Here is a 27,956-nt window from a genome sequence, read left to right as displayed (position 1 = left end):
TGGGATTTTTTGGAGGTCTTTTGTAGGTCCTTCAGTCTTTATCTCGAATATACAGGATTCAATGGTTTATGCCCAGTGGATTTTCTCACCAGGTTTAAATGACTGCAGTAAGAGCAATACCCCAAACAGTTTATGAGGAAGCCTACTTATAAAGTATTTCCCTCCATCATTACTGTATAAAAACGAAACCCCAAGTGTTTGGTCTTCCAGTTCGGAAATAGACACAGTTCTCTTGGAACTCTTTCCAAGTAATGTTCTTGTACTGTACTGGTGGAGCTCTGTTTAGTCTTGTTTGTATCCAATCCTGTGAGCAGCAAATGAGCGCTGTGGAAGGAGAAGCTAGAGAGATGCTTCACGGCCCTCACATCTCTCAGAGGAAATCACACAATGATGGGTCTGCCGGTACCAGGCACAAATGCCCCTGGGCAACCACGAGACTTGCTCAGCTACCTCTCCTAGCTGCAGTCATAAAGAATAAAGCTCAAATCTGTTTGTTCTGGCTCCATGGGAAAGGAGCCGAGTGGGCTTTGGAGCAGGATGAGCACATGGCATGCACAGCACATGCTTCACATCTACTGCAAGGCTCACCCTTGACCAGATACCCGCGGGGGGAGAGCTAGTGTTTCAAGACCAGATATTTCTGTGTAGCCCCTTAGTGAGGTACTTAACCTGTGCTGTTCCACCATGAATTAAATCAAAGTCCTTAACTGCAGAAATGCTTCCAGATGGAATTAGAGTTAATGTGTATCTTTTATGCCATTTTTGATATATTCTCTTTGTTTCTATGCGCTAGTACTGTCACTATTGATTTGAATAACCTACCTTTTATTTAGACTATTTATCAAGTTATTGAGGTTTTACAAGGGCCAGACAATAGCACCAGCTGTAAGAGAATGATAACAGATCATTTGCAGCTCTTCAAAGATTCCCAAAATATTGGGAAAAGATCACTCAGAAAGCCTTTAAAATTGATATTATATATATATATATATATATATATATATATATATATATATATATATATATATATATATATATATATATATATTTATAGATATATATATTTATATATATAAATATATATATTTATATCAAGACTTTGTTAGCTGGCACGGTGGAGCTGATATATAGATATATATATTTATATATATAAATATATATATTTATATCAAGACTTTGTTAGCTGGCACGGTGGAGCTGGGGACCCAATGCTTTCCTCCGAATGTGTCGTCTGCCCAGTGCTACTCGAAGAGAGGTGGTGCTGGCTTTGCATGTATTGGAGAGAAGTGTTTGCTAGAGCTTGACTTGTGCTGGGGGAGTTAGGTTATACAGGTGGTTTAATTGACAGCACCAAATTGGCTGAAAAAAGAAAACCACCAAATAAAAAAAAAAAAAGAAAAATAGTGAAATGATTTGTGAAAATGTTCAATGCTTTAGATGCCTGTTTCAACTCACCACCTCTGTGAACCACTGTGACTTTGCAAGCTTCTCTTGAACAAAGCATTTTTCATCAAACCACTCTGAATCACTGTGTTTATCTCTTAAGGATTCAATCATGCAGAATATCAGTGAACATCCTTTACATTTCCCTTTAAAATATCATTAATGTTATTTTAAAACCATGCATCATAATTGTTTTTTATTTCTTCCACATTATCTAAACACACCAGCTGTCCTTTACATTTTACGAGGGTTTTATGATGAATGGACCAGTAGAGCTGCTTGGAATGAACTCTCAGCACATTAACTTCCATTAAAATGCAATTAAAATACACAAGTTTGTTTGGACAGCAGTGATCTGCATTATCATGGTGTAAATTACCAAATGAAGATGATGTATTTTAATCTTTTTCCATTTAAAATTAAGTAATCAAGTTTAATCAAGTAATTACGTCAGCCCTGGTGTCCCTATATGCACTCCTTCTTTGCCTCCTTGCTATATAATTCAGATTTCCTTGTGCCATGAGGTGTTAATATACCCAACACTGCTCCTGTATCCCACAACCAGGTGGACCTACTGAATGAGGCATACTAGCAGGGGTCAGACATGACACTGCCTGGCCAGTTTCCCTCTCTGCAAGAGTCTGGTCTGAATGCCAGGACGTAATCAGCCCAAGACAGGCACAGTAGACAGACAGAGCGTCGCAACGCCGTAACGCCAGGGCCCCTCATTCTTCCGCCTCACAGCTTAGTCAGGATTACTGCATGTAGCATCACTCCGCCTGGCACACTGCTCGACATCAGGGCTGAGGGACACTAGGGGACCATGGTCTGCAGCACAAACAAATTACACTCTCCGCTTAGTGCCATCCTGGGGCACTTATGTACGAGAACGAGAGTGAGGCTACATGGGTTCTGGTTAGAAGAGGTATTCTTGACTTGTAGCGCTTCAGTGTATTGTGGCTTGTAGCATTAATCTACTCCAATTAGAACTTGCAGAGCAGTTCTGGTTTTCTGTCATAGACTGGAATGGCAGTGAGAGAATGGATGATCTCGGAAGGAGGAGTGTTCTGTCCTGGTGACTCAGCATGATGGAGATGATGAGCTTATTTGTAGCTAGCTCAGTGCTACTCTGTTGTCGTAGAGAAGATCAAACGCCTGCTGCTCTGACGTGGCTGGTTTTCCATGTAGTGGGATCCCATTGCATCAACGTTTCTCAAGCTGTAGTTTAAGATTAAGCTCTACCACACTAACTTGATTTTCTACTTAGATTCCTGGTGCACAGAGGGAGAGTAGGATGGTTTGGAGGCTTAGGGAAGCAAGGAAGTTGTCTCTTTTTTTTTGCTAATGCTGAATGGCCTACTGCCCTGGATGATGTTCAACAGCAAGCTAATTAATGTTTAGCAGTAAGCATTAGCCAAGTTTTTTAAATGGTAGACTGAGCTATCTTATTAGCTGCGATTTCATCAGACCTATCATCAGACTCCCTCCTGTACAGTTTCTTCAGAATGTAGCTCTGGATGGTCTTCCCTTGTGCAGTCATGCTCTTTAGTGATTAGTGGTACAGTAAAGATTTTCACCTCCAGCTCCTGAAGACTGAGCCTGGTAGTTCACGATGACGCACATGTGTTCATTAGTAATTAGTGTTAAACTTTTCACCCTCAGCTTAATGACACTGACCCTGATAGTTCACAACGGCACACTGGTGTGCAAAACAGCTGTATCCTTTGAGCATGGAGGCACAGCCAGATTGATCTTGACCCTGTTGAGCCTTGTAAAAGTCTGAAAGCTCTTGGGAATTTGGCACTGGTACATGTGAAGAAAAGGCCAGTTTATCCTAAAATCTGGAGACAGATGATAAGAACAACTGAGTCTACCTTCCCCTGCTTCTAATATGGAGACCCGCTTTTGTCTTCGGAGTAGTTCGCTGGAAATGTGTTGACAAAAACAGTAAGGGTGCACTGATTTTGAAAATGCAGGCCAATGTATATCCAATACTTTGCCATATGTTTGAAAAGTCATCAAAGTATACCCTACTGAAGAAGCAGCATGACCAGCTTGGCTGATGACCAGCATAGGGTATGTTGTTGTTTGAGTTTGATGGTTTAAGCTGGTCTACAAGCATGATCAACCTGAACAAAATCCAATGCAACATACATTGTGCTGGTCAAGAGCTGGTTAACCAGTTAGCTTAACTGCATAGGGTATGTTTTTGCCTGGACAGCCTGATTTTCAACCACCTTGGCCATCAAAACCCAGCTTAGACCATATGCAACCAGCCACCAGCAAAACCTGGTCTAGAGCTGGGTTTATCAGCAGGGTAGACAGTACCTGTTCTACCAGTAGGTGGACCTGCATAACCCTAGTTATGGCAAACACTTCCAAGCCCATATACAGACCCCCTTAGAATTAATCTGGTCCCCAGCAACCTGCCTTCTCCTCTTCCTCTTCGTAAACATTCCCCTCTCTTGTTTAATTAGCCCTGTTCCCACCGTTATCTGACTGTTAGCACTCTGCTCTCTGTCTTCTCGGTTCCTCCACTGAGGAATGCTTACCTCAGCCTACCTTTATGAACCTGATAAGCCACTGGAGAGTGTATACATACACACACACACACACATATATACATATTCCCCTTCTCCTCTGCCTTGTCGTAATTGTAGAAAGGTGGAAGAAAGAATATGATGGTGTCCTTGCTAGGTGCACACACCCCTTGGAGAGCAAACTTGATTTCCCTTGTGTATAGTCACCCAAATCATCTGCTCTCAGTGCAATTAGCATTCTACAGACAACCCTCCGCGGTCACTGTGGTGGGAGGAGGCCTCTTGAGTTTTCAAGCCTCTTTCTGTGCAACCTATAGGGGTTCATTATCCTTAATATCGGTGCAACTTCCATAACCTGGCTAAGCCTATACATTTGAAAGAGCAAAGCCATTCTCATTTGTGCTAGGCACACAGTAGGGCAGTGACCCAGTACGCTTAGAATGTTTGAAGGACGTGTCCCACCACGGAGGTGGTAATGATGAATTGCAATGACTGCTCACTCTCGGGGCAGAAAACGAACAATTGCTTAGGATAATTGCTGTTTTGAAAAGCAAGTGGAACGACTATTAGCCATGCTAATGCGAAAGGCCATTGACCCTGGAAGAGAAGTGCTGGTTTCAGCATGCCTAAATGATTAAAACGTCTATGGACTTGCTCTCCCTTCACCGATATGCCGTCATTTTGTCAGAGTAGTTTGCCGTAAAGTGCCCTAAATGTACTCCTCTGCCATGTTGGTATTTTAAAAAATAGTTGTAAATAGTAGCTAAAGTTGATATCAAAACTATAACATATTCATAGACAATTTATTGGATAAATTTCTGTAAGAGCTTTATACAGGAATAATGCTTAAGACAGCTGGCTCCAGTCATCACCAGTGGGTACAATTTGGATTCTGCAAGTTTCTCTAGAATAATGCATTTCACATAAATTTCTATGGAATGAGTGGTCTAGCATTCTAAGAAGCTGCAACTATGAGTCAAGGATCGCTGGTTTCGCTGGTTTGAGGTCACGCTCCTGCCATCAGCAGCCAGAGAGATAAAAAAAAAATTGGCCATTCAGTGTGATGCTGGTTCTGCTAACCAACGCATCAGAGCTGGGTACCTCTGAGCATGTTGGTTACCCGGTGGTGTTGCGTCGACAGCACTTCGAAAAAAGGAGGTGGCTGGTTGCATATGAGTCAGTATCTAAAACTGGGGAGGAAAATTTTGGCTTTTTGTTTATAGCCTAATGATTTAATTACACTCCTAAAATAAACATGCTACAGATAGTGAAGAACCGTTTTTTATTAAGTAAAGGTTCTTCAGATGTTTAAAGGGATCTTTCATACTTGCACATCTCTACTACAGAAGTGGTTCTTCTACGGCATCGCTCAAAGAACCATTTGTAGCACCTTTATTTTTAGGCATGTATGACAAATTTAGACAAATCGATGCAATTCTCGTTTAAGCAACAATTTGGATGCTGCTATCTAGCACTAATATGACACGTTTCTGTTGCAATGACAGTGCAGTGCTTCCAAATGATCTCAATCTCCCACAATGATTCCAATTTGATCGGTTGGAGCCCAGCCCATGAGCGGTGATGAGTGGCAGGCCTGTTCTGTAACCGACTCAAATGTCATTTTACATCAAACAGTGCCCCTTTGGAAGCCTGAGCGGCCCGCCCACCTGCGCCCGGCCTTCTTGCTCGGCCCGTGTCGGTCTCAGCAGTGGGCAGCTAATGCCTCCAGCCCCTTTATCTCTGTACAGCTCAAATGTGGCGGAAAGCCTATCTCCATCAAGTGAGAGCGGCTGCACACAGGGCTTTATCTCCAGCTCGCTGATGCACCGTGGCCCTTGAGGCCGCCGCTTTGCTCTTGCTCCACAGCCCGTCACTTTTGGTAGAAGCTTTGGAGTCTGCTAGCGCCTCTGGCGCACAACTGCATATTTACATGAGTTTGGGAAGGGAAGGTGAGGGCCCTCCTGTTTTAGATCACTGTCTGATTTAAATACTGGCCCCCAGTGTGAAGGCTGTTTGATCCGGGAGCGGACGGAAAATATTCCCAAAACCATAAATAGATAAAGATGTGTAAAGAGATGCACTCTGGTGTTAATGTGTGTTTTGAATCTGTATTTGTGCTGTGAGTGTGGGTTTTTCTGTTTGAATCTTGCCCTCTGTAGCTGTGTGTGTGTGTGTGTGTGTGTGTGTGTGTGTGTGTATTCTATGAGTTTTTGATTGAATATACCCAATCCTTCCTCTATCTTCAACCACCCTGCAAACCTCAGTTCCCATGATTCAGCTGGTTCCAACATCACAGTTAACCACAAGCATAACCATCGTAATTCGCAATTCAATTCAAGAGTATTAGAAAGAGATTAGCCTGCTTTTGTTGAAGTAACTGTCTCTACGGTCCAGAGAAGAAGGCTTTCCACTTGATTTTGGAGCCTTCCTTTGAGAATTTGTTTACATTGGTGATGTCAGGATGTTAGATGATCACCAACCCACCTCATCCCCAACTCCCCAGCTCATCCCAAAAGTACTGAATGGAGCACCATCATTCCAGAGAATACTGTTCCACTGCTCCACAGCTCAATGCTGAGGGGCTTTGAAGCCCTCTAGCCCATTCCTGGCATTAGGCATGGTGCCAAAAGGTTCATAGAACTTTATCTGCTCCAGAGAGTCCTATTCTGTTGGCAATATCAAAGGAACCAGACAAGTTGTGTTGAGCATTTGCACATCTGTGCCAGCAATGGGTGCAACTTAAAGTATCTAAATGTATTCATTAGAAGGGGTGTCCACAAACATTTGACATTTTGTGTACTTTGGTTCCGAGCCTCATCTGTTTACTTGCTCTGATTTTGTCTACACCCCATGTCCTTATAATGATCATGATTTTGGCCTGGCCTGGCTATTGTACCACTCTTTTGGATTTTACTATTCTTTATAAACCCCCTTTTTTTTTTTTTTTTTTTGAGAGCATGGTCTGTCATACCATCGTTACAGTAATACCATCAGCTTTTCCATTTTAATTAAACCTCCTCATCAACACTTAAAAACTTTTTAAAGTAAACCAGAAACATTTTTAATCATTAGTTTCATTTCAAAGCTCAATTTATTTCAATCTTCTCTCTTGCATATCTCTTTAATATGCAATTATTGCCCATCTCCCTCTCTCTCTCTCTCTCTCTCTCTCTCTCTCTCTCTCTTTCTGTCTCTTTCTCTCTCTGCATTGATTTCCCCCCATTTCTCACGCTGTAATTGTGTGGGCTTCCATTCGCTGTGCAGAGAGACAGTCAGTTGGTTTGCTTTATCTCCCCGTCCTCTCCTTTGATGCAATTAGTCAGGGATGAAGGGCTCTGAAAGTAGTCTGGTTGGTGCAAGTATAACACGCAGAGTTATGGCCGCGTTTGTAATTACTCTGAACGGGGCATTGTCCTCCCTCATTGTTTGCAGGCCTCTTTGTAAATGGGGTAGAGGGAAAACAAAACCAAACTTTTGGCAGCAATGCATTGTGGTCCGGAGAGAAGGCGATTGGGCTGGCCTGAGAATGCAATTACAATCAGGGAGGAGTGTGCATTCATCCTTATGTCTCATCTTATGTTAAATTGGAGCGCTCTCCGAGCATTCTCTTTTCACAGTCTACACGGTATGTGATGGAGGTTGCCTTTGCAACCTTGCACATTTATCTCCAGAACTGGTAGCTTTGCTTCTTCTCCATAGGCCGTTATTACTTTTTCCTAATTACATTTAGCTCACTTATACTGCGCCATGTAAACAGAAAATAATGATGGGGGTTCGGAGCTTTTTAAGGTGTTAAGGTGAAAGAAGCTGTGTGCCGAGAAGGTCATTACAACCCCATTATGATTGCCTCTTACTTTTTTATTTCTTGCCCAAAGACAGAGCTTGGGTGCTGTATGCTTGGCACATCTCACACGCTTGGTTGGAGAGAAACACTGGCACCGGAGGAGCTGGGCTGGACCAGCCATCTGGGGGGAAAGAAGAAAGGGGTCTGCTAATGAGTCCCTCTTAACCCCTCCCCTTCCCTGTACTTGCACCCACTTTCACTCACTTCCAAAGTGGCCAGGTTCCAAACCCGAGGAAAGACCTTGCCCTCTGGTTACCATAGAAATGTGTCCGGTTCACGCCCAAGGCCTTTTTTTTTTTTTTTTAAATGAACAGTCCTGCAGATGTGTGTTGTCGTGCTCTGGTTGCATGGAATTGACGCACGGCTGGATTATTTAGCTGAAACAGCTGTTTTGTGTGGAGTTCCTCTGTAATGGGGCCTGTCTCATTTACTGCCAACCTCAAATTAGGCATGCATACTTTGCCGTGTATAGAAGTTGCAATAACAGCAATTACTCTCCTGTGTAGTTCATCAGAGGGTAGCGCAGACGGCACAAGCAAATTCAGGGAGCGAAAGCGTGATAATGACTGATGATATGATTTCAGATACTTGCTACCTCAAATAGCACATGAGAGACAGCCATTTCAATTTGCTGCGGCTTGCAGAGGACCAGTTGTAGTGCTAGGCATAGCCTTCAGTGGAAAGTAGTCAAGGCACACCATTAACACTGCCCTGCTCTCCACAGTGTGGAGTTCACCAGAGTTTCCATTTCAATGATGCTTCTTCCCTCAGACTCATTCACTCCCTACTTCACCTCTACATCGGCCAGTGGTTAATTTGCGTGGCAACAAATTCACTGAACCTCGCTTCAAATTCCTGCCAGTCATTTAATAGCAATATTGAATGTGAACTAGTTATGAATCAATTTGAATTTGTTTCACTTAAATAAATTACAGTTTAATAAGATGATCATTGTACTGTGGTGTGCTAGATTAAATCCTGGGGTGTGGATTTGGGGACTAGTTTTTGTCATGGTGCACATGGAGTTGTTGGGTAACGATTTGTTGGTTGGTAGTATTTAAAATGTAAATAATAAGTAAGTTATGCATAATGCAAAATAATTAGAATCATTAAATAGGAGCTTCAAGCATTTGGAATGGTGTATGTTCATAGTGGTTTGATGAGAAACGAACCAAATGGTTTAGGAACCTGAAATTTGAAGGTGCCAACAAATTCATTTATTGGTCATTTGATATTCTTCGCTGTATAAATAGTACGTATGTGACTCTGGTCAGGGTGAAAATGCCCAGATTTGGATTTACAAGCCTATTTACAACACTGTTATTTTGCTTTAGAAAGAAACAAGCTGATTTTCTTTTCATGGGTGGAAGTGTAACAAAATAAGCTCTGTATGTTTTGACTGGTTTCTAGCTCCAAGACCACTCACAGGAGCCACGTAGCATAACCTAGCCTAGCATCCATTAGCATGCTTTAGGTGTTGAAAGGCTTTTGCTACTGCACTGAGTGTATGGAAATGTTTGGGGCTGTTACGTAACAGTCCCACGTTTTAAAATCGACACGTTTTTAAAGTTTCATTTTGCTTCTGTGGAATTTTCTTTTGAATTAAGAGAGCAATGTGTGAGGTTCACGGTATGTAATTTTTTATGTAGCAAACGTTGATCATTTTGCTATGCCAAGCTAAACACAATTTTCCATTCTAGGGCTCCTTTTAATGCCTCTAATTATAATCCATTAGAAAGGTTATAAATATACTACCTGGTGCCTGAGACATTATGTTTAATAGTTTTACTTTTTGACCTACAGTGGTGGAATAGTACATAGCGAGCATTATAATGCAAACAGTACCTAAAGAAACCCTTTTTAGATTTGCCACTGTTTTAATATTCCATATAAATATATCTGAAGGTTGTTTGAATGACAAATAAAATACCTGTGTTTCTGCTGTACATTAGTAGACAACACAGCCCCTGGGTCCCATCACCACTACTGTAAATACATGTACATTTCTCCACAGTGCAGCATTTCACATCAAACCACTTTGGTTTTCTATTCATCTCAGTAATTGCATTATACAGACATTTTGAATAATGGCCTACTCCGTTATTATGTGATCCATACGGTACATCCAACCACCATTTCTTGCATTTACATTTCAATACACATAAATACTGAACATTTATCAAGCTCTGAAAGAATGAAAACATAAAATAACCACAGTATCAAAAAAGAAATAACCAAAAAATTAGTCTACAGTGGATTAATAGAATCACAACAGAGGCTTTAGAATTGACGTACAGATCAGTGCACTGTTGCACCCCTACTACTTATTCCCAGCATGCAATGCTAATGCTGCTTTCAGAAGCTAGTGCTCATGAAACAGAGCCATTATTTTTGACTAAACCAGCACTCCATGTACAAGTAAGCTGTGTGAAAGAGTTTTTAGTCTGATCACTCTCGCCAGCCCACCCGGCAGCACCGTTTGATGTTCATTATTCAATATTCATTTGAGAATGCACTGCAGCTGTCAGATCTTCTGCTTTGTCTTTTTTTCCCCTCCTCTTTTTTTTTTTTTTTTTGCCCGTCAGATGAAGGTACGTATGTGTACTGAGGCTCTCTTCAGGTGGAACCTGTGACACGTCTTCCTTGTGTCAGTGAACGAGTGGATGTCAGTGTCTGTGAACTGGTGTGTGTTTATTAGTCCTAAATCTGTTGAGGGGGGTGGGAAATGACATTGTGTATGAGTGTGCCCATGGTCTTTCATCTTCCCTTCATGGCCTGTCTGGCATGGCATTTCAAAGCACCTTTATTCCTGCCTCAAAATGGTAAAAATAAACTGGCTGTGAAAAAAGAGTCAGTTTGTGGGAAAATTGCTTTAATCTGGTCCACAAAGATTTAAGCCTGTTCCAAGTTGACATCCAACGTCGACAGTGTGTGGACAGCTCATCTTCTCCATGTCTCTCTGAGACCGCTCTGATTAATAGAAGCTCTTTAGTTTGCTTTTCTTTTTTTTTTTTAACTCCATCAATGTCACCGGCTTGGTTATGTAAGGATTTATATATCAGGCCGGTTTGAAGCCTGGAGTTATAGGTTAATATGAATGAATTGTTGCAGAGTTTAGATAAAGAGGGAATGTGTGATTGCTGGAACTTTATGTTCTAACCATGCATGTGCAGTAACACATTGGTGTGTATTTCAGATTAATTAGTCCATATGGGGAAACATTTTGACGTGAGCTGTAGGCCATATGACATATCCAGGTAGCAAAAGTTACCTTTCTGTTTGAATTCACCGTAAACACACCAAATGTAGGTTGGCGGTGAACATTTATTAAGTTGTGCAATGATATAACAATGGCTTTCATTAATAACAGTGTGCCAGATCCGGAAAACGCAGTGGTAATCGCTCTGCACCATGCAGTATGTGCAGCACGGTAATTAGTTGCTATTCATGAAGTCACTGTGGTGGTGAATAGCACACAGGTCCCTCATTACTGTTGCTTTATCTTCACTGTTGCTGTGTTTTTAGAGAGGGAAAAAGTCAAAATCTACATGTAAATGAAGCAACAAACACTGATGACCAGCGCATAGTGAAGGTTATGTCAAACAATGGCAAAAATCTCATAATGACCTTTTTTTTTTATTTTTTTTTTTAGGTTATAGTCACACAACAGGTATAAGTGGCCCAAATCTGATATTTTTCTATGTGAGCCAGGTTTGTTACTTGGATGGCAGTGTGAGCTGCAGTATGTGGTGTTTTTAATTCCAGTTTGATCCACTTTCACATGTGATTATGGAGCCCTTTATGTATCTGATGTGTGGCAATGCGACCTCAGTCTGATCAGAATTCATGCAGCATTCCCTTCAATCTATCACAATTTCATTTCAACTTTGTCCACGTGGTAATAAACCCACCGGGGCAACGTCATCAGAAAGCCTGTTACTATGGTTACGCTTCGCGGTTTTGCGTTTAGCTGAATGAGCAGACGAGAGAGCGCGGGCAGTATAAACAAAGCAGTGAACGGCTCTTCAAAACCAGGGTTACTTCAAGGATGTTTTGACAAAGAGAAGGAGTCAAAGAAGCTTCTTCGCACAGATCAAGTTTTTTTTCCAGTTTGTATCTCTGTTCTCTCGGAGTTCATGTGCCTTTGCTAGAATTCTTCTTCATGTCAGATAAACGAAAGAAATGGAGGTTGTGTTGTGTTTGATTGTCTTCCACAGCTCACAGGGTCTTTACTCTTTACTCTCGTTCACAACTCTTGTTGCCACAAATGCAGTTTCAATGTTCTTCACAACCCCACCACTCCAGCTGCAGTGTTCTTTACAACCCCACGACTCCAGCTGCAGTGTTCTTTACAACCCCACCACTCCAGCTGCAGTGTTCTTTACAACCCCACCACTCCAGCTGCAGCGTTCTTTACAACCCCACCACTCCAGCTGCAGTGTTCTTTACAACCCCACCACTCCAGCTGCAGCGTTCTTTACAACCCCACCACTCCAGCTGCAGTGTTCTCCACAACTCCTGCTGCAGTGTTCTTCACAACTCCAGCTGCAGTGTTCTTTACAACCCCACCACTCCAGCTGCAGCGTTCTTTACAACCCCACCACTCCAGCTGCAGCGTTCTTTACAACCCCACCACTCCAGCTGCAGCGTTCTCCACAACCCCACCACTCCAGCTGCAGCGTTCTCCACAACCCCACCACTCCAGCTGCAGCGTTCTCCACAACCCCACCACTCCAGCTGCAGCGTTCTCCACAACTCCAGCTGCAGTGTTCTTTACAACCCCACCACTCCAGCTGCAGCGTTCTTTACAACCCCACCACTCTAGCTGCAGCGTTCTCCACAACTCCAGCTGCAGTGTTCTCCACAACTCCAGCTGCAGTGTTCTCCACAACTCCAGCTGCAGTGTTCTCCACAACTCCAGCTGCAGTGTTCTTTACAACCCCACCACTCCAGCTGCAGCGTTCTCCACAACCCCACCACTCCAGCTGCAGCGTTCTTTACAACCCCACCACTCCAGCTGCAGCGTTCTCCACAGCTCCAGCTGCAGTGTTCTTTACAACCCCACCACTCCAGCTGCAGCGTTCTTTACAACCCCACCACTCCAGCTGCAGCGTTCTCCACAACTCCAGCTGCAGTGTTCTCCACAACTCCAGCTGCAGTGTTCTCCACAACTCCAGCTGCAGTGTTCTTTACAACCCCACCACTCCAGCTGCAGCGTTCTCCACAACCCCACCACTCCAGCTGCAGCGTTCTCCACAACCCCACCACTCCAGCTGCAGCGTTCTCTACAACCCCACCACTCCAGCTGCAGCGTTCTCCACAACTCCAGCTGCACCGTTCTTCACAACCCCACAACTCTAGCTGCAGTGTTCTTCACAACTCCACGACTCCAGCTGCAGTGTTCTTCACAACCCCATGACTCCAGCTGCAGTGTTCTTCACGACTCCAGCTGCAGTGTTCTTCACAACCCCATGACTCCAGCTGCAGTGTTCTTCACGACTCCAGCTGCAGTGTTCTTCACAACCCCATGACTCCAGCTGCAGTGTTCTTCACGACTCCAGCTGCAGTGTTCTCCACAACCCCACCACTCCAGCTGCAGTGTTTTTCGCAACCTCAGGAATCCACTTTCACTGTGAACAGTGAAATATGGCAATAATCCCTGTTTCTAAACAAGCAAAGGTGTTATTTTGCCCAAATGATCAGTGTGATAATCAGTGTGTGAGCTGGTGGCCATTGAAAGACATTATCTAGCACTGCTTATGTTAAAAAAATAAATAAATGAAATGATGCATTTAGGTTGTGTGTGTGCAGCATGATGTACGATATGAGAATTGAAGGTCGTGTGCTGCTTTTCTGTGTCTTACCCTGTTTGTCTTACCTGTATAACATTTTCACCAATCGTTTTCCTCTGTGCATTTTGTTTTGACCTGTGACGTTGAGCTTTTTAATATGGTCCGTTTTGAGACATCATCCTGTGCCTTTGTCTGATGCTTCCTTTACATTGCCGTCCTCCTTTTTTTTCTTTTCTTTTCTTTATTCTGTTTGGAATAAAAAGGCCACACTTATCTATTCATTACCAATGAAAATGGAATGGAAAAGTGCTTGGTGTGCACGGCTAATGCTCAGGGAATGGCACTGGAGGAGCAACAAGCTGCCATCGTGAAGGCTGAGCTGCTTTGGATTTATTTTCTAATTAGGCTTATCGATTTACCATCCTATTGTGTTGGCCCATGTTTATTTGTCTCCATGTGCTCTTAGCAAGGACAGTCTTACTTTCGCTGTGTCAACAGTCGGCAGGCGAAGAGATCCAAACACTTGGCCTCGTTCAGCCAACAGCCCGAGGACCACATTACCGATTCTAGGAAGTTCAAACAGCAGTTCAAACTCCAGTTTTTCCAGGCCTGTGTTCACTTACTGTGTTGACTCGGTCAAAGCGAGATGTGTTGTGTCTAGTATGGATTCAAGACTTTCTCTTTTTTTTATTATTTAAGGATTTCTTTGTAAACATTGACTTTATAGGCAATGCCAAACAATCGGTACAGCTTGTTCTGGTATGTTCAAGGCCGTTGCTTTCATTTCTGAAGCAACAAAGTACGTTTCAGCCACTGCTGATTACAGCCCTGAAATTAATTATGAGCCAGACGGTATTATTACATTGCTGTTATGTGGCGTACAAGTAAAATAAATAAAAAAAAAGTCAATTTTAAGTTAAAATTAGTACAATGGAATTACACATGGAGACATTTTCCTGGAGTGCTCCTAGATCCACTAATGCTGCATAAAGAAGGATGAATACAGAGGAAGAGCTGTGAAAACGCAGAGGCTATTTCTGAGATTATGGAGAAACATAGTAATATCAGGCCAACCTGAAGCTTTTATTGGCTCTGGGAGAAATTGAAAAGACCGCAGTCCACTTGACAAAGTGCTGAAGTGAAAGCATGTTGAGCTAAATGCATCCGTGTATGGTAAACATTGCCGACCAATTGAATGTGCCATGAATCCATCAGAAAATTCAGTCACCCAGCAGCTTAATGTAAAAATGTATAGAAGGTGCTGCGTACCAAGGTCAGTTCTTCTGAGTATTTTTTGATACCTGTTTGTTTTGCAGAAGAAAAAACTGGAGCAGACTAAACCTGATTCAGTTTTCAACCAAGCTGTCATTCACTGCAAAAGCTTTTGTCGACGCACACCTAACTGCCATAAAGATAGTGCTGAATGACATGTCCATGAGACATGATATGAATCACAATCATGCTTTTTTTATTTTTTTTTAACAAATTGGAACAAACAAAATGATCCAACAAAGCAGAAAAAGCACATTTGTAAAATAATAATAATAAAAAAGAATAATAATAATAATAATAATAATCAATAAAAAGTTACCACCAGTTTAAAAACCCATCATTCATTCATAGAATTATTTGACATAAACCCTAGTAAGACTCCAGTACTGTATTTTGACATGTACATTCTTTTTTACATGCTGGCTGAGCTGATCCTATATTAATACTGCATTTGTTGGTCATTGGATTGTTCTAGAAACATTGCTGTTGAGCAGAGCTGTTTGAACACCCATGCTGCAGACAGATATCATGCTTGTAAAAAGAGTTGTCTAAACTGTATAGTGTACATTTTAGTACATTCTCAGGCCACAGTGTCAGGTTTCAGGCATCAGACTAAACAGTTTCAGGTCTCGAACTAAAACATGCACATATCATCAGGTGAAACAGATCATCTAAAACTCCTTCAGGCAAAATGACTTCACAGAAGAAGGTAAGCTAACTTACCTCAGTCAGTAAAGTTCATGTGACGTTTGCAGTTCTGCCGTTTCTTACTAGAAAAGTGACAGTTTTGTGGTCAAATGAGAGAAATATGACCGCTAACTACAACTACAACTCTTATTGAACTGCAGAAGTTTTGTGTTCTTTCATTGGACAAATATTTGTCCTGGAAAATGATTAGAATTACTGGAAAACAAAAGTGCTGCTTCTGTTATTATTACAATCATCATTTCCAGTAGTGTCTCTGTAAGTGTATTCACTGATGCTTCTGTACACATCATCAGTGATGTTCCTGATTGTATCAGCAGATAGACTTACAGAGATAATAGGAACACCTTGTTTTCAAGTTGTTTTTTTGTTTTTGAAGCAGACATGGGGACAAAACAGTCATACAGTAAACAGTGTGTGAGTTAGAGATTACTCACTGTCAAATGAAAACGGCCCATTCAACTTGCTTTAGCCATGCACTGTGGTTATTTTCAACATGGTCATTTCAAGAAGAATGCTGTAATAATCCTGTATTTACAAGTACACTGACATTGCTGGCCTGCTACGGTTATGATTTTTCATTTCTGTGTTATCTGCTATCGATAGATAACAAGCAGTTTCTGATGAGAACACTATGTTCTATAAATAAGCAATGTTTCTGTTGCAGTAGTGAGGAACTACAGTGTGGAAGCTTTCCTTCTGTTTAACTTTAGCAGATAAAAACAACACTTTTCTGGCTAATCACATTGATATTTAGAGTGTTTTACAAGCGATTGAGAAAGCATTAAAATAGGTTTAAAACAGTAAAATGCTTCATTAAAGAGTACTAAAAAGACAAAATATGGATAATAATATTATAAAAGAGAAAAAAATGAATTATGCAAGCTATAAGAAATAATAATAATAGTTTTAGTTTGCATTTAAAGATGTAAATGTTTTCTGTTCCAGCGACTTGGTTCATAAAGCAGAAACATTTTTGAGAGTGCAAGACCATGTAGGGCCTTGAAAGCTAATGAAATCATTTCAAAATCAATACAATGTTATAATATATAATGTCAAATACTATAATACTGTGATACATCTGAAGAATATTGTGATATTAAACTACGGTATCAATACAATCAATAAGAGAGTACTTGGACGAATAGTTCTATGGTCGCCTTATTGTATTGTGTTTAGCAATGTCTAAGCTTGGAGGTATCTTTTGTATTAGTCTATTCTAACTAGCTGAGGTTTTCTTGGGTAAATAGCAAAGCACTTTGTAAGTCGCTCTGGATAAGAGCGTCTGCTAAATGCCGTAAATGTAAATGTAAATGTAATACCGTCTGGCTCAACCCAACAGCAGCTTTAATTCAGTCATTCTGTACTGTACTGTACTGGGCCCGAGTTCATAAGAGAATCATAAAGGTTTAGGGTGAAAAGGAGAAAAATGAGGTGTGTTTCTTCTCTCTTGAGTTATGTGGTTTATTTCTAATTTATCCAGTAAAGCAAAAGCCAACAAACAGCATCTGACTTTTCAAGACAGATGGGGCCTCATTCCTGTCACTCTCGAGTCAATGCACAGAGAGGAAATATATTAGTTTCATCTCAGGGAAGTTAATATGCTGTGATTTATGGCATTACACTTTCCAACCGCACTTTGAGGCGAGAAAAGAAAGGGGGGGGGGGGTCTGAGGGATCTCCATCAGGTGTCTTTGATTAAACTGGAGAAAATTGAGGCTTATGGTATTACTGCGCAATATCATGGAGGCACATGGACCCCAGGTAATTGCGTGTGGATAATAAGTTTGCGAAGGGTTTGTAACTTGTGCTGCTTCAGGTGGCGGTGAGTCGTAATTGTCATATTTAGTCAAGGAATCCGCCCGTCAGACGTAGGACTTTTTCAGTAAGAGCTCCTGACAGTACTCTGGGGTTGCCATAGTTACAGTTTGCACCTTCCACTTTTGTAGCCCTGCCTCAGCTCCTCCCTTTGCTCTGCCTCCTCCAACTCCCCTCACTCTGTCTGGAAATCGACACATTGTTATCTACTGGTGCAAAAATGCACAGCCTTCATCTTCACTCAACTCCCTGCTTCCTGGGAGGATGCCTTTAATTGGTCAGCATGCCTGGTGTCCTTGGATAGACAATGTATGGATGTCTCTGTTTTTGAGGTTTTGATAGCACAGTATTTTACAAATATACAGTATGATGATCAGTAAGTATCTACACATCCCACATTCAGTGAATTCAGCCACTCTGAGGTCTGCATATAACATAGACATGGCTTTTTAATGGGAAATTTTAATGATGGAGATATGTTATCTATCAGTGACGTTTAACTAAAAATCAATAAGTTGTGTGGCACCAGCACTGATCTCCCAACGCCGATATATTAGCCAGCACTACCCACATTTCTGGGCAGACTCTGAGTAGTTAATTAAAACGAATGTGTGGAGGTCTTGTCAGTGTAATGTGGGTAAGTGAGGGTGATTACTTCCTGATTCCTTTTGTGGCTGATCCAGATCTCTCTCTCTCTCAGTCTCCCTGCAGGTGGAGATCACGCCACCCCACGGAGAGATCAGCGTCGGAGAATCCAAATTCTTTCTATGTGAAGGTAGGTGGGCAACTGGCTCTGTGATGAAACAAATCGGCAGCTATTTCATCAGAGTTAAACCCCCATGTAATGCCTGCACCTACATGGCTGCCAACTCTTGCCCACTGCTATGCGTTAGAACAAACGCTTTCATTTTAGATGAAAGGCAGAGCTGACCAAAGTGCACTGAATTAATGTACAGTCTTATGCAAAAGTTTGGGCACCCCTGGCCAATTGACACATTTTGTTGTTTGAAGTAGCAACAAAAAGTCTCTGAAGCTAATCCAACATTACACACAGTATTTTCAGCGAAACCTAATGCAGTTAGTCTGTCTGTCAAATCATTAAAAAATACAAATATCAGTAACCAGTTATGTCTGTGCAAAAGTTTGGTCACCCTAAGCTAATCAAGGTCCCTGAGGCATGCCACTACTTTCCACCAGTATTTAGGAACTATCAGCTAAATAACATTTCTAAGCTTTAGACATTTACTGACTCTCGAATTTGGATCTGCCAATTAACCTACCCATTCATAGCTCACCCCAGCAGTCTCCTCCAATACATGTGAAGCCAGGCAACGGCTCTTTTCAGGCACCCGACACGCTTGTCGGGTCCCCAGTTCAGCTACATCAGACGCCTGTGCCGGCCAGTGACTGCTTAAGAGTGATGAGGGGAGAGAAGTGCCATCTACCCACCCGGAAAGAGCCCAGCAAATTGTGTTTTCTCAGACTTTGGGCATTGATGGCAAAGCGGCATGGCTCATGAGACAAACTTGTGACCCCCAGGCCATAATGGTAGCGCAATAGACCACTGAGCCACTCTAAGCCTCTCGTACTAACACTTATCAAACATGGGCTCTTCGCAACTGTCTAAAGATCTAAAAAATTAAACTGATCCGTGCCCACAAGGCAGGGGAAGGCTATAAATATTTTCATTTATTAAGAAATGGCTGTTATGGGGAACTGTGGAGGTCAAAATGACACCTGGAAGGTCAAGAAAACTCAAAAACAGAATGACGCTAGCTAGAAAGAAGTGTTTGTAGGCTGTGATTTTTGCTGATCTTTGAGGCCACACTGATGATTTAGACTAACAAAGACTAATTTGCTGAAAATATTGTAATTTGCTGCAGAGGATGTGTTTATTACTACGTAATAAATGAGAAAATGACAATGTGTCTATTGATTTCCATAAAAAATATGCCTTTATACACACTCTGCATACAGATCATTAGTGTCTAGCTTCAGCTTCAGTTACTTGCAGCAGTCCTATCTGTCCATTTCTAGTGCAAGCATTCCAGCTGCAAAACTGCTAGATGTTGTGGAAAATGCTCGGTGAAGGGCAAAAGCTACTTTTATTCTATTATAAATGAGAAACACCTGAAATATTCAGACGGAGATGGTTTTGCTTCGCCCTTCCTGCAGACATGAAAGGGTAAAAAAAGCATAGGATGCACCCTGAAAGTAGTTACTGTTCTATATGCACTTTTTTACTTTTATTTATTTATGTACAGGTAGAAAATCATCTTAGTTTCATTTTAAACAATCATGTCCCCATTCCTCCTCCCCAACTATCAGTAGTTAGTCCCTGATGTCCTTGAGCCCTGAAATCTGAAGTGCTTTAAAAAAGACAGAACATGCCAGGGCAGATTAAGAATTTATACAAAATTGGACAGTTATGTCCCTATCTGCTCTTTTTTCCAGAATGTCTCAAAATGTGCCCAACTGACTGTTTATTTGGGTTGTTATATCTCTGTCTGTGTCTCTGTGCATTCCAGTGGTAGGTGAAGTTAAGGACATAGACTGGTTTGCTCCCAATGGAGAGAAGCTGTTGCCAAACAGGCAGGACATTAGCGTGACCCGTAATGACGAGTCCTCGTCCACGCTCACCATCTACAGCGCCACCGTGGACAATGCTGGCATCTACAAGTGTGTAGCAAAGAATGGGGAAAAGGAGACCCAAGCCACGGTCAATGTAAAAATCTACCGTAAGTAACTGCTTTAATACTGCAGCCTTAATACTAATAATTGTAATAATAAAAAAACTGATATTATAAAATAACTTGTTGTGCAATTAGTTAGACATGTACAGTTATTTGATTGAACTTGTTAAATAAATGAACAGGGATTATGTGGTGGTTTTAGTTAGTTCATTAGTAATATAGCCTAAGAACACATTCTTTTTCTCTTTTTTTAAGCTTTTTTAAATGATTTAAGTAATTTTTAATGTCATTATTATTCAAATTTTACTGGATGTCTAGCAAAAACTCAATTACTTAATTACTTCTCAAAATAATCAGCACTTTATGCGATTGCAAAATAATAGATAATAGGAAGCCCTACTGATAATTACAGTGAGTTGCAAACCATAGCAAAAGTGAGTAGAGCTCTTTTGTTAGACCAAGATGAAGCATCAGTTGAGCAAATCATAGCTAAAGAGTGGTCATTAACTTTTAGTGTCAGCTGTTAAAGCCATTTCTTTGCCTTGAAATCCAAAGAAAACATATAACGTAACATATATAGTGTCATGGGAAACCCAGCCAGTGTTCTTTATAACAGCTCTGAGAGCTCTCCAAAAGCAGCAGATCCTCCTCAGGCTGTTGTGGTTTTTTAATGCTCTTTCATTACCACCTATATTCTGTCTGCATTCAGGAAGACTATTGTTGGACAGAGCTTGAGGAGGACACCAGATACTGTCATTTAGCACCCCATGTATTATGTGTGTATCGTGTGATGCTGAATATTGGATGAACTGTATGTCCATACACTATTCAAAAGCTAGTTTCTCTTTTCTGCAGAAAAGCTTACATTCCAGAATGCTCCGTCCCCTCAAGAGTTCAACGAGGGGGATGATGTTAACATTGTCTGTGATGTCATCAGCTCCCCTCCGCCCACCATTATCTGGAAGTATCAGAGGACCAAGATTCAGCCAGAGAAAGATGGTAAGAGACTTTGCTTTGGGCCTTAGCTTAAGTAACAATGGGTTATATGACTTCAACTATATGTCGCAAATATGAGTGTGTGCAAAAATGCAGTGGCTGTTCAAACTTGTCTAGCCACCCCTACCCCCCCACCACCTCAGCAACCCAAACTGTATATCACATAAATATGCAAACAGAATAACACACTTATAAAGAAGGACCTAATTATGGCACTGTTGCTCATCAAACAAGAAACACACACCCTGGCTGCACAAGTGCCATCTGAAACCTCGCTCGCCCCAGTGGGAGGCCTTCCCAGACAGTAGCCTAAATGCAGACTGACAATTGGGAAATTCTAGAATTTTCTTTACTGTGAGCTGGTCATGTGAGAGTGTGTTTTTTTCTCCCAATCCCAGCATTATTTAGCCAATAACCATCACTCCTTGCTGACAAATGGAAAGAATGGGAAACCTTATGAACTAAGGTTCGCCAAAAAAAGGAAAAATGCATTGCTTGTTGACGCTTGCAATTATGAGGCTTTCCGAACTTGTATGATGGTCCCATGCTGCCAATGGCTGCATCTTAGCGCCTGTCCATGTCGCTCATACCTGAATCCGGCACTGCCAAAACATTTACAGTGTCTTCATTAAATTAGTAGAAAATCTCAGATTGGAAAAATAAAGAATACAAGTCCTCCAGACTGGTGGAGAAATTGTGAAGCTTGTTCGGCAAAAGGGCAATAGGCTATAAAGTCAAAGTCAAACTTGTAAATTCTAATCCACATGAGCAAAACAATCTAATCGATCCAAAGCTGCTACCCTCTCTCTCTCTCTCGCTCTCTCTCTCTTAAAAGTAAAGCTTTCTAAATGCTTCTTGGTTTAGCTAGGTAATTGTAGGAAAATTAAGCTTTATTTGTGTTGGTCATTAAAAAAAAGTTTTTTAAGAACCATCTGTTTAAAGTTTCTCTAGGGAACCAAACATTGTTCTTCTATGGCATCGCACAAAAGAACCCATTTGACCCATATCCTATGTCCATTATGATATTTTTCAGTAGTTAAATTTTTTATGAATCCTTACCAAACTGTATTTATCCCTTTTAACTTAACAGACTTTATCACCATGCCTTTTAAGACTGATATACAACATAACATTAAAATCACTGACGGGTGAGGTAAATGAAGTTGATTAAGGGTTGGGACATATTAGGCAGCCAATGAACAGTCAGTTGATGTGTCGAGAGCAGGAAAAATAGGCAAGCATAAGGATCTGAGCCACTTTAACAAGAGCCAAATTTGGTTGGCTAAACGACTGGATCAGATCATCTCTAAAACGGCAGGTCTTGTGGGGTGTTTCCGATATGCAGTGGTCAGTACCTACCAAAAGTGTCCAAATAAGGACAAAAGTTGAACAGATTACAGGATCATAGGTGCACAAGACTTATTCATGTGATTGATGGAGGCCCTACCTCACAGGACTTGCAAAGGATCTGCTAATGTCTCAGCGGCAGATACCACAGAACACCTGTAGAGGTCTGGTGGACTCGATGCCTCAATGGGTTAGAGCTGTTTTTGCCGCACAAGCTTTCAGCTTGAATGAGCAGAGCTAAACTGCTGTAGGCTGAACAGGGGACTACTTGTAAATGTTTTTACATAAAAAAAAAAAACACAATGAATTCTAAATGGGCTGTTTTTGCAGATTAACTTTGTTCATTTTCCAAAATTGATGCTTCATAGTGGTGAATAATGTTTACATACTGGTGTTCCAAGAGATGAGCCTTTTAAGAGTGTATCATCCAGCTGCACATTCCTAGTGCATATTTAGTTTGTACTCTAGGTTTGGTGGAACCAGATTCTCCACCGTTTTGAGCTTTGTTTAGATGTTCATCCAGGGTTTAAACGGGTTCCTTGTGGTTCTTATCACAACAACTTAAATTTGAACAAAACTCCCAACATGCTGCTTTGCTGTACCTCAATTCATGGCGCTGCCATTCCACTACGCCAACCCTCCTACCGCTGCACAATGCACAAAATGACCAAAACACACATTCACATTCCAAGGTCGCAGAGATAACAATATGTAGTAGCTCTGCATGCAGGCTGCACATCACAAAGATACAGCCGCCTCTCTCTCTGTCTCTCTGACTGTCTCTCGCTCTTATTTCTGCATTCTCCTCCTCATTTTCATCTTTATCTGTCCGCCCTGTCAACGTGTTCTACCTCCCTACTCGCTCATGTGCGTTGAGCACAGTCCGCATGCTCACAGGTTCAGCCGCTCTGACACAGAGGAAGCAGCGTGAAATTGAAGCTCCCCATCTTATTAAGAGAAATAGAAATTGTCAAGGAGAGAAGCTTTCCAAGGCTATGATGTTTTCATCTAAAGCACGCTGCCGAATGTGCCGCTCATGTTGTGTCCCCACCCCCCCACCCCCCCTTCGTTTGGATGGACCTATTTTAACCTGGGAGCGCTCCCTCCCTCCCACACCGCTGGAAGAGAGAGTGACCACAGCTGTGTGCTGCCAGGCACGACCTCCGGGGCCTGCTAGTGGATGTGTTTTTCACTTCAAAACCACTAATTGTAGCAGAGCCCGAAACCCGAGCTGCAATATGTAAATAACACATTTCCCACATTTCTACAGTTAACCCCGTCTTGCCTAACGTCTTGGTGGTGACACCTCCAGAGATTTTAGCAATGTTTTGCTTAAAAAATCTACCACCATGGGTACATCTGGCATAGGAAAATGTGTTGCTGCCTTTTTTGTTGGTTGCACTGCAGTATTGAAGTAGTATGTGCACACAATCAAAATGGAACATTGATTCTGCAGATTTTTTACAACGGTCATTCGCAAATGTTGGGGAAGTATATTTTTTACATGTGGTGTGGAGTTGTTGACCTCTTTACACAACTGCGGTCTAATGGAGAAAAATAATAACGAAGCAAATAACAAAAGTAAAGGAGGCTCCCAGAACGAGAACAACGGACCAAGTCAATGTAATGTTAACACCGAAACAAGACCAAGACTTTGCTTGCCATCTTCAAGTACTACAACACTATTATTCATGACAATCATACTGTAAAAATGTACTGACCAACTTAAAATGATAAAGGAACAGAGCAGTTTTTAATTAACTAAATTTACTTTAGTCAAACATTCTCCTCTTAGGTCAACGATACATACTTAGAACCAACCCGAAAACACTAGTAAATGAGCTGCAGCTGAAATTGCTTCAATATTGTGTAGGATTTTTTGTTAAAACTTCCCATATCCTATTATGTTCCCAGCCAGGGCTTTTGACCCTCTGAGCCCTTACTGGGCTTTGAATTTATGATCTCCCTATGTTTGATAAGCAGTTAGACTGTTGTGCTACCCTAGAGCTGTAGAATTGCACTGCATAAAATTCATAGCGTAATAATCACCATAGCTGCATAATCACTATAGCGCTCCATGGTCAGGAGTCTGAGAATAGGAAGACATCCACCCATGTGATAGGGGGAGATGTAATCTGCAGGGGACAATGACTAAAAACCTTCTAAAATATTGAAGCAATTTCAGCGGCAGCTCATTAAAGAATGTTTTTGAGGCTCAAATTAAAACGTATTATTGGCCGAACTGAGATGCATAACCAAACCATGTTAGAAGTACTTGTGACTACACTTAAAAATTAAATCACTAATGGTGAAGTTACTTCACTTTTGCTTTTACATTTGAAGTTGGCATGACATGGCATGCTTTTATATATTACTTCATATATATTTAATTAAGACTGATTTGAAATAAGGGGGAGAGTAGACATAGCTGTTTTTTGGGTTAACATCTTAAGAGCATTTTATAAGCGAAACCTTCTTCAGACTGTGTCTGACACCCTAACACTTTGTTATTTTCATCTGCACAGTTTATGCTTTCTTCTGTCCTTGGTGTGTCATTATTGTTTTACGGCAACAACTGCTGGGTTAACCGAGACAGCAATTTTTTTAATGCAAACTTTATTGTTGGGTTGAAATATAGGTGGCGTTGCTGTGGAGGTCATAAAACCTATTTTTTTACACAAGTGTAGATGCGTCCTGAAGTGTCGCGCAGTCTCATTCAGCCACCCAGTGTGTAATGAGGGGCTCGTTAACATGGCCTCCTTATCTCACTCAAGAGTAATTACTGACTCATTTTGCATGCCTGCATCTTTTCTCTGGCTCCTTCCGCCCTGCAGTGCGCTTCAAGGTCCTGAGCAACAACCACCTCCAGATCCGCGGCATCAAGAAGACGGATGAGGGAGAGTACACCTGTGAGGGCCGCATCATGGCCCGGGGAGAGATCGACCTCAGGGTCATCAAGGTCATCGTCAATGGTGAGAGCACAATTCTCCTGCATGGACACCAGCCCTGTCCATAAGCAATTGTCCAGGCTTTTGTTTTTCTTTATTGGGGAATAGGGCTGCACGGTATACTGTTAATCAATCGCTATCTTAGAATTGGCCATTTTCAGTACTATTATGCAAATGAGACCCATCTACCAAATTACAGTCTCAGATGAGTTTTGCAGAGGTTTTGATGAATCCAGGTCTATATGGAAATGTAATTCAGTCAGTCAGAGGTCAGTTATTTTGGTCTAAATAAACAGCCTATGTTTTTAAAATGTTTACCTATTCACTAATGTGTTTTAATAAATTTTTATAATGTTTAAAAATAGCCATTACAACATTATAGTGATACTGGTATTGTCCATATTGAGTAGCTCCTCGGGTGCCTCATCCCCACTTAATAGCATTACTGAACTACACGCTATCATCCCAATGCAAATTTGCACCCACCTGACATTCTGATGTAAAATCTTGTACATGAATCTTTTAAATTTATTTATTTCTAAAACCAACATTTTTATTCAGAAAGTAAACAAGTAGGGTTCCCCTACAAGTAGTCAGCCTGTGTGGAGCTTCTTAAAGCTTGTTGAAAAAGCTTCCCAGGTGGCTCCTCATGAAGCGGCTTGAGTGAATGCCGATAGTATGCAAAGCAGGCAAAGGGGGCGCTACTTTGGTGATCATTATATGATTCCATATGTGTAATTTGTGGCTTTGATATTTTTATGTATTAATATGTGAAGAATAAGTTCAAGAAGTTGAAACTAAGTGTTCTTCTGACTGCTACTGTAGGTCTGTACATGTGAATAGCACATGCATGCTCTTGCTGGATTTAGTACTTAAATGCATGTGCATACTCCACACCTTTTACAGTGTGTGTTCCTTCCTCTTTCTCTTCCAGTTCTGCCTACTATCAGGACTCGTTATGCTGAGCTTAATGCCACTGCAGACATCGGGCAGGCCGTGACGCTAGCATGCTACGCAGATGGCTACCCAGAACCCACTGTTACGTGGGCACAGTAAGTAGCACACCACTGCTTACAATCACCATTATTAACTTGTATTACACTACTCACTTCTACAACAGCATGTGCGTCTATAACAATGTCTCAGTGGTCTACAGGTATATGGTTTGGTGGCCATTGCTTATGTCTGTGCAATCTGGTCTAGACTATGATGCTATAAAAATAAAAAAACATATTTAGTGCTAGGTAAAAGTATTTTGCACCATGTTTTGCACCATTGATCAGTGTTTTCTTTGCTTCTCAGAATCAGATCAAATTGTTATTGATGTAGGCCAGGGAGGGTCTTTAAATCTGGACCATGAAACCAGTTCCCAGTAGGTAGGTGTGAGACTTTGTGGCCAATCAGCAACATTAAGGACTGGAACAGATTTGAAGACCTCTGATGCAGGCTGAGAGTCATTAGCAATGTAGACTCAGTAAAACCTGTTTATATTAACCTACATTATTCTCTTTAAAACGTGATTTTAGATGGCATAAATACATTATTAGCTGTTCTTGCTGTTGTTGAATATTAAAGGTAGTTAATTTAGCCAAAGGGTGACAAGGTGGCTCTGTGGGTAGTGTGTTTGGTATAGTTCAAAGGGGCCAGGGTTCGCGCTCTGTGTGTGAGGAGTTTGTTGTGTCCTTACTGGTTTTTTTCTGGATATTCCGCCTTAGCCATGCTAAAATGTGCCCTAAGTGTAAGTGAATGGTTATGTCTGGTACCCTGTAATGGACTGGCGCCCTGTCCAGGAGCTATTCTTGCCTTAAGCCCAATGATTCCAGGTAGACTCTGCATCCACCGTGACCAGGAAGAATGGTTGATCTGAGATTGAGATTTTTGTGTTTTTGTTATTGGCCTGCTGCTCTTCCATCCTTCCCTAACAGAATTCCCTTCTATAACAGCTCACAGAAAAGGCTTAGCCATTTCCCCATTGCCACTGGTAAGCTTCTCCTCTGACCAGAGCAGAGGGGAATCAGTGTTATTGAAGCTTGTAAAGAAACAACACTGCGGATGGCAAAAGCTTCACTATTTCATTCTTAGCCATGGTGTCTGGAAGCCTTCGGCGTGACACTGACCTAAAGCACTAGTGACTTCTTTGGCAGAGGAAATGAGGGGGGAGAATGAAAGCTAGGGGGATGGTGGTGATGGTAGTGGTGGGGGGGGGGGGAAGCCAGAGGATCAGATCAGCTCTCAGCCTTGCTCCCCGCAAAACTTATTTATTTCCCTCTCCCGAGACTAGCACTGTCGTTTTGGGATGGCGGCACAGTCACTGCTGTTACAGCCGGGGGGGACCAGGGACTGGATCCAGACTGATTTAATGTCGCTGGGAGACGCGGTTTTGAGAGAGAGAGGGACAAGCGTTCATCCAAGAGGCCCATCACAAGAAATCAACTTGATTTTTATGGCCTCCGGACATTCTTTACGGCTGCTGTGCTGGCTCAGAGCGCCGAGAGCACAGTGGCAGACAGGGAAGTGTGACAAAGCAAATCAGCTTTTCTTTCTTGCTTCCATTCTTG

General features: G+C 41.7%; 1 protein-coding gene across 7 annotated transcripts in view; it reads left to right on the top strand.

The window, feature by feature from the left end:
* ncam1a (neural cell adhesion molecule 1a) overlaps nt 1-27,956 on the top strand; it is a 237,194-nt gene that overhangs the window by 134,355 nt on the left and 74,883 nt on the right. For all 7 annotated transcript variants that reach the window (XM_072661990.1, XM_072661993.1, XM_072661991.1 and 4 more), the window contains exons 2-6: nt 18,115-18,189; nt 19,943-20,152; nt 20,963-21,106; nt 25,285-25,422; nt 26,333-26,450. In XM_072661990.1, coding sequence (XP_072518091.1) covers nt 18,115-18,189; nt 19,943-20,152; nt 20,963-21,106; nt 25,285-25,422; nt 26,333-26,450 — 685 coding nt within the window. The remainder of the gene's footprint in view (nt 1-18,114; nt 18,190-19,942; nt 20,153-20,962; nt 21,107-25,284; nt 25,423-26,332; nt 26,451-27,956) is intronic.

Source organism: Salminus brasiliensis, chromosome 18, assembly GCF_030463535.1.
Source record: "Salminus brasiliensis chromosome 18, fSalBra1.hap2, whole genome shotgun sequence".
Taxonomy (NCBI): Eukaryota; Metazoa; Chordata; class Actinopteri; order Characiformes; family Bryconidae; genus Salminus; species Salminus brasiliensis.
Note: the sequence above shows the minus strand (reverse complement) of the source record. Positions and strands in the feature narration are given on the sequence as shown.